Below are 11568 nucleotides of genomic sequence, written 5' to 3'. Positions count from 1 at the left end.
GTGAGGCCCCGCCCCGCTTTGCGCACTGAGCCGCGTGCCCAGATGCAGACTCCGGGGGCGAGGGGGCGGGGGGGGAGCGCGTGGAGGCACCCGGACGCGCAGCAACACACAGTGCTCATCGAGATGCGAAAGCGACACACACTCGTGGCCATGTATGCACAGAGACACCGCAGTCTCCCCATCCGGCCGTGAGGCTGCATGGTGTGCCCTGCCCCCTGCCCCCTGCCCCCGACATGCTCAGACACGGAGCCACCAAGCCGGTCATCCGCAGGTCCACCGCCCACGTCTCCGCTGGATTGGGAGTCCCTGAGGCCCGGCCCAAGAGGACCCAGTGGGTGCGAGAGGGTGGGGGCGACATAAGAACAACGAACCACCAACTAGACCCTGGCCCTGGCCTCAACCACAGGGCTTGGGGAGGGGGAAGTGTCCGGGGGCTGGGACTTGTGTCCCCAAGGACTGACCGACAGGGATTGGAGGGGCTGAACTTAGAAAGGACGCAAGGCATTGGACGTAGGACAGAAGCCTGAGACATTTGAAGAGGGGGCTTCTTGGGAAACATAAAACTCCCACCCCACCTTACTTCCTGGAGGAAGAGGCATGGGAGCTGGGGATGGCCGGTTCAGGCCCTGTCCAGGGCGACCGTGGTAGGCCTATTGCTGTCTCCATATACCCAGCTCAAGGGGCCCAGGCCTGGGCTGAGGTCAAACAGTAGGACTGCGGACAGACCCCCCGCAACTCCCTTGAGCCTCCTCTAGAGGGGCCTCACTGCTGGGTCCTGTGTCCTGGGACCTTGGCTAAGCCAGACCTGAGGCAGCTGGAATGCAGGGGGCATCCCAAGGGGCAGATTTCCTGCCCTTAGGTGGGGCGGGGCAGTGTCCCCTGGGTGGGAGCTGAGGTCCAGGAGAGCCTCGCCCCTCACTCCTAAGACATTTTCCTGTGGGGTACCACTGCCCTCTCCAGCCACTCCTCTCTGTGCAGCTCGGGGGTTATCTCCACCGGGATGTCCCCTCCCTCGCCACCCTCCCCAGAGGATGCTCTGGGAGGAGGACGGATGGGACTCAGTGGTGTTCCTTCCTCCCTTTCTGGCAGGTGAGATGCCGACCGGCTGGGCGGCCGTGAGGCAGGCCGAGCTCCACTTTGCCTAAAAAAGGAAGAGGCTCAGCTGAGCCTGAGGAGCCGAAGCAGGAACCAGCGGAGAGCCGTGTCCCCGCCGCCCCGCCCCTCCCCGGGAATCTTGGCAGTGGCTGCGCTGGCTCCGTTCCACAGACCTCAGGCTGCGGCAGGGACCGGGACCTGCCTGGCACTTCCGCCTGAGCCCTGTGGGGGGAGCAGGAGGCTTGGACCCCAAGCCCAGGGTGTATGCCCAGAGAGACCCCGCTTGGCCCCCAACCCCCCAGCAAGAAAGGCGCACCAAGGCGGCCAAGGAGATGGGGCTGCGAGGGGAGACCACCCTCAGGCAGCCACAGCCCCGGCCCGGGGCGGCCCACCGCGGACACACGTGCGAACACCTCTGGGTTCACCCTCCGTCCCTCTGGGCACCCACGGCCCGTGGCAGGAGCTGGGCCATGGTGGGTCCCCCACGACAAGGCAGCGGCTTCCCTGCTCGTACCCCACTCCTGTCTGCGGGCGGGCCCACAGTCACACCAAGGCCTGTGCTGCTGGGTTGACGGGGAAATTTCCGTCCCTTCTGGAAAAACTGAGTGGGTCTTCTTGGCTGTGACGCAGGCCCTCAAGGAAGCAGCCGCCCTCAGCGCCCCAGCCTCTCCGTCACAGAGAGAAGGGACAGGATGGGGCCCAGTCTCTGTTGTCAGCTGGAGCCTCTACCCGGCTTGGCCCGAGTTCCGCCAGCTGCCCTGGCCAGGGGTTCCTGCTCAGCTCTGCCCTGCCACCTCTGCCGCTCACGCCGGGCTGTCACCTACCCCGGCCCGAGGCACCCTGCCTCCCGAGATGCTGCTCCTGCCCACCACCCTGCTGTCAGCACCTCCTGTGTCCTTCGCCACCCTCGGGGAAGACATGGCAGACCGAGTCCCCAGGGTGTGGGGTCAGGGCCAGGCCTGTGCTCCAGGCAGACGCCAGAGGAAGCACAAGCATAATGGCCCGGAAAGCTCCCCTCTGAAGGAGAACAGAGAAGGACAGAGCAAGCCCTGGCCCCCAGGCTTCACCCTTCCCCCGCTTCCCCCCACCCCAGCCCCAGCCTGGTCCTGGCGTCCTGGGGACCAGGAGGAAGGAGCAGTCTGGCCCTGCCCCCCACGGCCTTGGCCCAGTTGGGAGTCCCCTGCACATCACTTCCCAGAGTTGGCCCACTCCGCCTGCCTGTCCAGGGGCAGGTGGAGGGGGTTCCCGGAAACCCAGGGGCGCTGCTCTCTGCAGGCGCCACCCTGCCCCCACCGCGCCTCGCACTCTCCCTCCCCCGCACACTCCAGGCCTCTGAAGAGAATAAGGGCCTTTTGTCCCCAGCTCACTGTGGTCATGTTGACTGCAGGGAAAAGGGCAGCTCCTGGGCCTCCCACCTCACCCCTGACCCCAGCCTCCGGCCCTTTGCGGGGCCTAAAGGGCAGATGGGCTGGGCCCCGCCTCTGGCCAGGGGATTCCCTGTGCTGCTGATTCTCACATTGCTGGTATCTCGACATGTACCTGTGCAGACATTGTGGGGAGGGACAGAAACAGGGAAGGGGGTGGCTGCCTGCCACAGGCCTGGGGCAGGGGTGTGGGGCAAGCCAATGCCCCCTACTCCACCCCACAACGGTAAGTGGGACAGAGGGAGGGGGCAGCTGAGAGCAACAGGGCCCAGAGGCCCCGTCCACCGCCCACCCAGCTGCCCCACCCACACATTCTTCTAGACTCAACCTGCCTGTTTGTGGTCAGGGACTTGCCAGGGCCTGAGGACTGGTCCCGGGGGAGGGTCTGCAGGTCCTTGTGTCTACTCCCCAGGGGCCCAGGCCTGCACCCTGTGGCCCCAGAGCTGACCCTTACCCAGTTGCCCTGCCAGGGTGGCAAGGAAGACAGCTTGTGGGGTGGGCAGCCTGGGCATTGGGTGGCTACCACCTTGTCTGCATTCATTCATCATCCCTGTGCTGGGCCTGGCCACATGCTCCATTCTGTAGTGGGGACACACAGTCACTGGGCAGAGCCCCTGTCCTCCCAGCTCTGCCAGGTGAGAAGGGGGACGCGTATTGGTGTGCTTGCAAAGGTGCTTGTCTACTTATTTTCCCCACGGAGGGCAGGGGCCGCGTCAGGCCAGGGGGCAGGAGATACGGGAAGTGCTAAGCCCCTGGGGTGGAGGCAGAGGCCTGAGGGGCAGAAAGGGTGGGTGGGCACTGGCTGTAGGGCCTCCATGGGGCAGGCAAGGGGAAGAGTGGGGGCCGATGCTGGGCCTTCAAGGACACGCCTGGTAGCCACTGTCAGAGGTGGAGCCTGCTATGCAGGGCCGGGAGGCGAGGGAAAGTTCCCGGGGAAGCTTCTGGGTTTTCAGCCTGTGCAAGGACTGACACTGGCGTCCTCCCGAGGTGGGACGCCTCGCTTTGGTGCCCTCTGCTGGGACCTTCTGTCACAGGGAGGTGACCGTAGCACCCCACCCCAGCCCCAGTCAGGGTCCAGACAGGCTTGCATGGGGAAAGAGAGAGCGAGGATGGACAGACCTGTGTCGAAAGCTTGGTGGCTACTCCCCAGAGGTAGAAGTGGGACCAAGGGGCGTAGGGGCTTTGGACCTCAGAGCCAGCACCAGGTTCTGCCTGTTTGCTCCCCAACCTACCCACCCCAGCTCAGTTCCTGCCCAGCGCCCTTGCCTGGCCTACACGCCTGGGTGGGGCCACGCTCCAGGGATGGAACTGGCCAAGTCCCCTGATTCCTCCTAGCTGCTCACCGCTGTCTGAGGGCGTGCCTGCGGATGCTCGAGCTCCCTGGAAACACTTTGTGAATGAATAAATGACCCTGGGCAGGTCAGGGAACCTGGCAGAGTCTCCACGCTTGTGGAGTTGGGACAAGGCCCCACCCAGGGCTTGAGGGGAGACAGACAGGAAAGATGCACGCACAAGCCCAAACACGCACATGATGCACAAACGCGCACACATGCACTCATGCGCACACACAGGTGCATGGAAGCCCCCCAGAGCACATGGACGCACCTGCACACACACACACACACACACACACACACACAATGCACAAACGTGCAGAGACACGTGCACTCACAGGTGTGTGAAGGCCGCCACAGGTGGCACAGTCTTACAGGGCAGGGGCCTGGGCACCTGGGTGCTCCGAGGGGAGGCCTCTGCCTGGCTGACCCAGTAGTCCAGCGCCTGTTTCCTGAGGAGTCTGGGCCCCTGGATGGGCGGAAGGGGCAAGGCCAGCACTCCGAGGTCCTTAGGGTGTGGCAAGTGGGCCATTCCAGGCTGAGGTTGAGGGGGTTCTTGGGGAGGGAAGCATCAGGTTGGGGCCTGTGCCTGGGGGGTTAAGGCCCAGGAAGAGGGGCTTCCGTCGTGGGCTCCATGCTGGGTAAAGGTTTAGGGGCAGAGGTTTGTGGGATCCAGCCCAGGGAGGATAGAAATGGGAAAGTTTGTCTGAATGACAGGCCTTGAGGACAGAGAGCCTGTGGCTGAAGGGCCAGGGCCCTGCCTCCACCTTGTCCAGGCCTCTTCCCCCTTACCAGGAGCCTGTCCAGAAGAAAGACCACCTAGGACACAAAAGACCAAGGCCCTCCTCCTCCCCCAGCCCCCAGCCCGCAGCATGCAGACCCCTAGGCCCCTCCTGTGAACCGCCCACATGCCCCCACAGGTGTTGTGAGCAGCAGGGACAGAGCTAGGCTGAGGCAGGACTTCTGTGGGATGCTGGGACACACCTTAGGAGCCCTTGGGCTGGGGCAGCTGAGCTCCCCACCTCGGCTCCCCACCCCTACCAGGCCCAGCTGTTGTTTTCATGACTCCAGGGCCAGGCGGATCCTCAGGAGAGTCCTCGTCCTCAAGCCTGGCCAGGGCCTGCCCAGCCCCAGGTGGCGGCGTGGGGTTGGCCTTGGCCCCGGGGAAGCTTTCCTTGCAGCTGGGCGACTGGCCAGGTGGTCTGACTGAGACCGGCATCAGAGCTGGGCACAGACTACTGGAAAACCAGGCGGACTCCTGCTGGACCACAGCCAGCCACACACCAGGCTCTGCTCAAGGCCATGGAATGAGCCCTGACCCTGGTCATAGCCTGAACCCTAAGCCCTGACCTTTGTGCACACCTGGGCCCTGACCTTGCTGGTCCCAGGCAGAGTCCCACCGGGCCAGATCCTTTACGAGGCCTTCAGCTACAAGTAGACTCTGGGCCCCCCAAATTAAACCCTGAACGTAAGTAAACAAACAGAAGGATAATGAGCAGAAACCCAGGATGATGCACGAAAACAGACGGAAAGCAGAGGACTGGGGCGGGAGAGCCACACCACAGGCCCGGAAGCCAGCGTGGGCACCGCGCTGCAGTTACCAAGTCAGGCCCCTAGGGGGCAGTCGGGGCTGGCGGTGCCTCCCAAAGGCAGTCCTCGCTGGGCGGGACACAGCCTCAGAATTTTCACAGGTGTGGGCTGACAACGAACAATTAGCAAACATGCAAAGAAATGCTATTAGTGAGAATCGGCAGAAACAACACAACGAATTTAGAGATCCTCCTCAAAGACTAAAACGTTGGAATTCTTAGGTACAGAATATGAAATAACTATGTGGAATGTTCGAAAAATCGAAGCTGGAGTCCAAAGATTGAGCATGCTACCAAGAGACCATTAAAAACGATCAGATTTGAAAAAGAAGCAAGTATAATGTTTAGGTAGACTATACTAATTTAAAATTAAATCCATGAGTTAATCAACAGACGAATTAGTGAACTAGAAGAGGGAGATGAAGGAATTGCCCAGATGCAGCACAGAGAGACAACGAGATGGAAAACAAAACAGATGAATCGACGTGGAAGGAAAAGGAAAAGGTAAAGCATTCATTTAATAGGTGTCCTCAAGAAAGAACAGGTGCAGTGACTGAGAGGCAGAATTGATGAGCTAATAGTTGGGAATCTTCCAGAACTGATGGAATATGTGAGTCACCAGGGTCTGGAAACACTGTGTATATGCAGCGAATGGATCGTTAAGCACACGTCCACAACTGAAAACATGCTTAAGCACAGGAGAAAGACCGAAGATCTTGAAGTTATCTAGAGAGAACGCACAACCCTTACTCTAGTGCCTGTCTAAATGTTAACCCTGGTCACAGGCTGAGCCCTGCCAGCCCTGATGCTGGAGGCCACTGCTGACCTGGAAACATGAGCGCAGGTGGGGTGCGGAGGTGTCAGTACCTCTGAATTCGCTGGAGGCCCGCTGGGGCGGCCCTTTGTGAGGGAGCAGGAGCTCAGGGCAGCCACAGCGGAAGGCAGGAAGGCCGCCTTTTCTAAGCCCGGCCAGGCGCCCCTTCTCTGAAAGCCATCCCTCCGCCTGGGCGCTTCCCAGCCTGGCTGCAGCAGCGGTGCCTGTGGAGTTGGGGAAGGGCCAACGCCGGTCCGAGGGAGGCCGGTGCCATCTCGCGGCCACTCGGAGCACTGCGCACGAGCCCTCAGGCACACATGCTATTTCTCCGGCTGGATGGACCTGAACGCAGACCTCGAGCTCGCCGGCCTGGGGCCACCTTATGGGGATCCCGGGGGTTGTTCGGGGGCCTCCCTGGATTGGAGGTCTCGCGTCCTTTGAAGGGTCTCTGGGGATCACACACAGGCACAGAGCTGCTCCTGCCCGTCGGGGTGGTGACAGGGCCCGGGGGTCCAAGTGGGGGGCGGCAGCAGCGAGCGGAGGCGTCGGGCCAGGCGGGCGCGGGCGGCCGAGGCGAGTACCAACAACGGAGGCAGCGAGAGGAAGCCCAACACCACGAGCGTCGCAGAGCTGCGGTCCGAGAGCAGCGCGTGGCACGCGGGGCGGGGCGCCGGGTGCACCTGGAGGCGGGGCGGGCTTCAGGAGGGGCGGAGCCTGGGCGGCCAGGGGCAGGGGGACCGGGGTGGGCCGGGAGGAGGGGGGACAGTGAGCGGGAGAACTGGGGTGGAGTGGGCAATCAGTTGGGGCGGGGCCTGGAAGCAAGTGGCCTGGGACGAGGCGGGGCCTGGCAACGGACTGCCAGGGGCTAGGCGTGGAGGGGGCGGGGCCTGAGGTCTGGCGGAGCTGGGAGGCTTGGGGCCCATGTGGGTCTGGAATTTCTGAGCCAAGAATGGGGGACGCGGACCCAAGCGGTAAATGCCCAGAGCAGGAGCCCTTGAAGGGAGGCTCAGAATTCCCACCCCTCCGCCCCGTCCCCCCTTGCGCGATTCCCGCTTCCCTATGCTGGCATCTGACCTAAGCCCCGACCTGTGGGTATCACCAGCTGGCGTCACCTTCTCTTCCGTGGCCCCGTGCTGAATCCCCCCCACTGCCTTATGCCTACAGAAAGGGGACACGGGGCCCATCTGCCTACGCCTTCCCTGCCCCAGACCAAGCCCATTCCACATGGAGAAACCCAGCCCAGGGCAGGAGGGGTGGGTGGCAAGCAATGTATAAAGGCGCGAGGGCTGGAGGGGCTGTGGAATGGTGAAATTGGACAATATCCTCATCTTCTCCTCCTTCCACCCTGCCCAGCTGTCCAGGCCCCGGTGGCCTCTGCCTGGTACAAGGCTGGGAAGCCTCAGGGGAGGGTAGAGAGCTGTCCCCCAGTGGTTAACAAAAGCCCTTCTTTTGCTGCAGCCAGTGGGGGAGGGTTTGGCAGAGAAGGGCTCTTGGCGAGGGCACATGTGTCTCTGGGGACCAGGGGGCCATGCCAGAGGAGGGCAGATTCACCTCAGGCCCAGGGCCCTGAACTTCCACAGGACCCCACTCCCCAGGGACCCCGGCCAGGGCACCTACCCACGTTGGGCTCAGCTCACCTTTGAGTGGCACAGGAATCCCAGGTAGACGGGGGCGGCTGCCGGCAGCAGTACCAGCAGGAACGCGGCCGCAGGCAGCAGGAGGAGCAGGAGGCCTGCCAGGACCCGGCTGGGCAGCAGCGGGGGCCCAAGGCCTCGGGCAGCCAGGCCTGCCCACCCTGCTATCGGGGCCGACGCCTGGCGGTCAGGAAGCCTTTGGGGCAGCATGGGTGCTGTGTCCGAAACACCCCCTCCTTCGTCCTCCTCTGTCTCCCTTCCCTGCTCACTCATGCTCTCGCAGGCAGTGGGCCTGGTAGGCTCCCAGCGGTAGTCAGACGACAGGCCTGAGGCCGCCAGGGTCAGCCCCAGGTCCTTAGGTCAGATCCCGGCTCGTTCCCCAGCAGTCACGTAATGGACCCAGCTGGAGGGCAGGACCCTGGCCGAGGTAGGTCCAGTCCTGACCATCGGTCTCCAGGACCACGCCCCTGCCTCAGTTACCCCACTACCAGGCTGGACCTCTCTCTGCCAGGCGACCACAGCTCTGGCCCTGGCCGGTCTCCCTAGCCAGCTCTGTGTGCGCTGGTCAGGGCTTGCACAGCTGTCCCTAAGGCCTGGCACTGGGCTCTCCTCCCTCCTGGTCCCGCCCTCTCCCCCACACAATGAATTCATTTCATAGGTCTTGACTCTGACAACTGCCACATCAGTAGCTGTCAGTTAGCGGTCACCACCCACCCCACTTCCCAGCCCTAGCTCCTGCTGGTCCCCTCATCGCCAAACCTGGCCCCTCTCAGCCTGGAAAAAACAGGAAAGTCTACGGCCATGCCCCCCTGAACGGGCCTGACCTCGTCTGATCTCGGAAGCTAAGCAGGGTCGGGCCTTGTTAGTACTTGGATGGGAGACCACCTAGGAAGACCAAGTATAAAAAAAATAAAATAAATAAAAAAAAACAGGGAAGACGCTGGGTGCCTACATCCTAGGGTTGCTGAGAGGGCACGAGGGCAATGCGTGTGAAACACCCAGCGTGGGACCCAGCACACAGTAGGCACTCAGCAACAGCAGCTGCCAGGGCAGCGCCCTTCGTGTCAGAAATCAATCCGTCCTGAAAACAGTGGGAGCTCGGATTCCGCTATTTCAGGGGGCGGGGGAAATGATTCCCCGTCCCTCTGAAAACCCCAACTAATTTCCCCAAATATCACTAAAGGACTCTTGACACGGAGACCCCCAGCGTTTCCCTGCATAATGCATAGCATTGAAAATACCCCTTACGTAACGAGTTGACGCACAAACTCACGAGAAGGTCGTCTGTGGAGAAGGCCATGCAGAGTCGGATACCAGCGTCTTCCTTTCACACCTTCTTTGCAGTCACCTGTCCCCTCCAACTTTTTCTTCTGACATGGTCCAGGCCTCTCAGGCTCACCGCCCCCCTTCCAACACGTACGAAGGGGGGCCGATGACAGAGATAGCAGGGCTCCTTTAAGGAACACGAGCCTGAGACAGGCCCCCGGTCAGGACAATAGCTGAGGCTCCCTGCAGCTCACGCTGCGCCCTGTCGCCAGACACATACGCTACTCAACTGTTTCACTGCCACACTCTTGCCAAGATCTTATAGCAGCAGTTTATTTATTCAGAGCGTGGATTTGGGGCAACCGATGTTGCGAACAGTAACATTTGGAGAAAGTTCAGACGGCGGGGATGCCTGTCTTACCTCCTTTCTAAGCCCACCCCCTCCGCAGGTGGCTCATTCAACACTCAAGAGCTCCCACTGAGTGCCAGGCTGGGCTCTAAGCTCTGTGCACTTGGTGGGGAGTGAGGCCAACAGAGGCCTCTGGCCTGCAGGGGGCGGCTCTGAGCGGGTTCCGACAGCCTGGCATAGAGCCTCAGAAGCCAGGGGGCAAGCTGCGACGCCTCAGGCCTTGGGACAACGGGGAAAATTGGCACGCGGCTGGTTCCCACGGCCTTCCGCCCTCGGGAAGGCTGTCAGGGGGCAGTTCCTGGGCTTCGCTGGCTCTGGTGGGGTATGAGACTTTCCGCCAGGGCCCCCAGGATGCAGCTGCAGCGTAGAGGTGGCCCCTCAGCCACGGGGTGCCCCTGTGCCCCATGCCACCTGTCGTCTGCCCCGCTCTTCAGTGTCATCCTGCAGGATGGGGGACACAGGGAGCTGACACCTTTGCTGCCCTCGCTTTTCCTGGCTACTTGAGCAGTAAAGTGTCTGAACCCACCCAGAGTGCTAGCCTGTTACCGGCCGAATCTGCCAGCCTGTGTGACATGCCCTCATGGCGCCTCATTCCAGAAGACAAAGGCAGACATTTGAAATAAAATAGACACCTTCCTGGAGTGATAAGTGCTAAGAAGAAAATAAAACGGGCGGGGACAAGGTTGGTTCAGATTGGTGATCAAACTGGAAGGCCCCTCTGGGGAGGTGACGTCTGAGCTGAGTGACTGAGGCTTATGGGGCCGGGTCCCTGTGGCTCAGTGGTGGGACAGGCCCCTCGGCCCCTTGCCTGGAGACCCATTCTTTGGACCTGGCACCCGGAAGGGCTGCTGCTAAGGCTGGAGAGGGGCCAAGGCTGTGTTGCCCCCGGCAGGGAGGGCAGAGCAGGGCGGGACCCTCAGGACCCCTCATCCCTGGGCGCCAAGGGTGGGGGCTGGAGGGGTCTGGAGTGGTAGCGACAGCTCCAAAGCTGTGCTGCCTCCTGGTGGACAGTCACAAGCGGCAGCCAAAGGGGCTAGGCGGCTCGACCAGCCACACTTCCTTCTTCCGCCAGGGTTCTAGACAGGTGGCTTTCCCCAGGGACTGGGAGATGGGAAGGCAGGGCCAGGCCCTCACCCGAGCCCACTCTGCCCCACAGCCCCAGAATCCAGGTGACCCATCTGCAGTGGGGGTGAGGGGCAGGGCCTGAGGAGAGGCTCACGGGAAGGCAGGTGTGTGCCTAAGGAGGCGGCGAGTTGGGCGGTCTGAGGCTGTGCGCCTTGGAGGCGCTGCAGTCCACGGGCATGCTCCTGCTTGCCTGGCCTTTCTATCCTGGGAGGGCGGCCAAGCCCCAAGGCTCTGGCAGTTGGCAGGGGCGGACAGGTGCCAGGGCAGGGGCTGTGGCCGACATGCAGGGCCTCTCCGGTTGCTGGGTAAACAGTGGGGGACATGGCCCTTAGCCTGGCCCCAGGAGGCACAGGGGCCACTGCAGCTCTAGCCTTCCAGCCCGCCACTCCCAGCAGACACCCCTACTCCACACCTTCAGGAGTTTCTTGAGAGTGAGTGCCCCCTGGCTGTGGATGGGCCAGGGTCTGCCTGGAGAGGACTCCCAGCCACAGGACACTGTCCTTGGGCGGGCTCCCTCTGGGGGTACCTGAGAGCCAAGCCTAGGTGGCAGTCTGGTTCCTGGGGGGGGGTCCCTGTTGGTCAGGGGCCCCTAGCATCCATGTGGGATTCCTGTTTTTTCCAGATGGACTCTGGGGGCTCAGAGCCGGGGAAGCAGGACCCAGCAGAGGCAGGGGCGGAGCAGGAGCTCAGGTGGATGGAGCTGGGCTCCGAGGAGGCCCCAGGAGCAGGGACAGAGGGGCCAGTCGCCCCACATTTCCGGGGGCACCTGCTGCAGGCCGTGTGGAGGGGTCACCTGGGCCTGATAACACAGCTGCTGCGGCAAGGGGCCAGTGTGGAGGAGAGGTGAGCCCCAGGGCAGGACGGGGGTCGGAGGTCCC

At 62.5% G+C, this 11568-nt stretch overlaps 3 protein-coding genes across 3 annotated transcripts in view; 2 read left to right on the top strand and 1 right to left on the bottom strand.

Annotated features, from left to right (window-relative positions):
• Positions 1 to 55: 55 nt before the first annotated feature.
• LOC112481571 (formin-like protein 20) lies at positions 56 to 2744 on the top strand. Its single transcript, XM_025048363.1, has 2 exons — positions 56 to 1568; positions 1726 to 2744. Exons 1-2 carry the CDS (start codon positions 1428 to 1430, stop codon positions 2602 to 2604), a joined length of 1020 nt encoding a protein of 339 aa, XP_024904131.1. The 5' UTR covers positions 56 to 1427; the 3' UTR covers positions 2605 to 2744.
• Positions 2745 to 5001: 2257 nt separating this feature from the next.
• TMEM88B (transmembrane protein 88B) lies at positions 5002 to 8163 on the bottom strand. The gene is made up of 2 exons (XM_006903935.2): positions 7894 to 8163; positions 5002 to 6936 (listed from the first exon to the last, which is right to left on the bottom strand). Exons 1-2 carry the CDS (start codon positions 8161 to 8163, stop codon positions 6712 to 6714), a joined length of 495 nt encoding a protein of 164 aa, XP_006903997.1. The 3' UTR covers positions 5002 to 6711.
• A 2808-nt stretch (positions 8164 to 10971) lies between these two features.
• The window catches only part of ANKRD65 (ankyrin repeat domain 65), a 2231-nt gene continuing 1634 nt past the window's right edge, over positions 10972 to 11568 (top strand). The window contains 2 exon segments of the mRNA XM_025047993.1: positions 10972 to 10995; positions 11313 to 11533. Of these exon segments, the coding sequence (XP_024903761.1) occupies positions 10972 to 10995; positions 11313 to 11533 (245 nt within the window).

This window comes from Pteropus alecto, unplaced genomic scaffold (assembly GCF_000325575.1).
Source record: "Pteropus alecto unplaced genomic scaffold, ASM32557v1 scaffold700, whole genome shotgun sequence".
Classification (NCBI taxonomy): domain Eukaryota; kingdom Metazoa; phylum Chordata; class Mammalia; order Chiroptera; family Pteropodidae; genus Pteropus; species Pteropus alecto.
The sequence above is the reverse complement of the archived record's forward strand: the minus strand, read 5'-3'. Positions and strand labels throughout refer to the sequence as shown.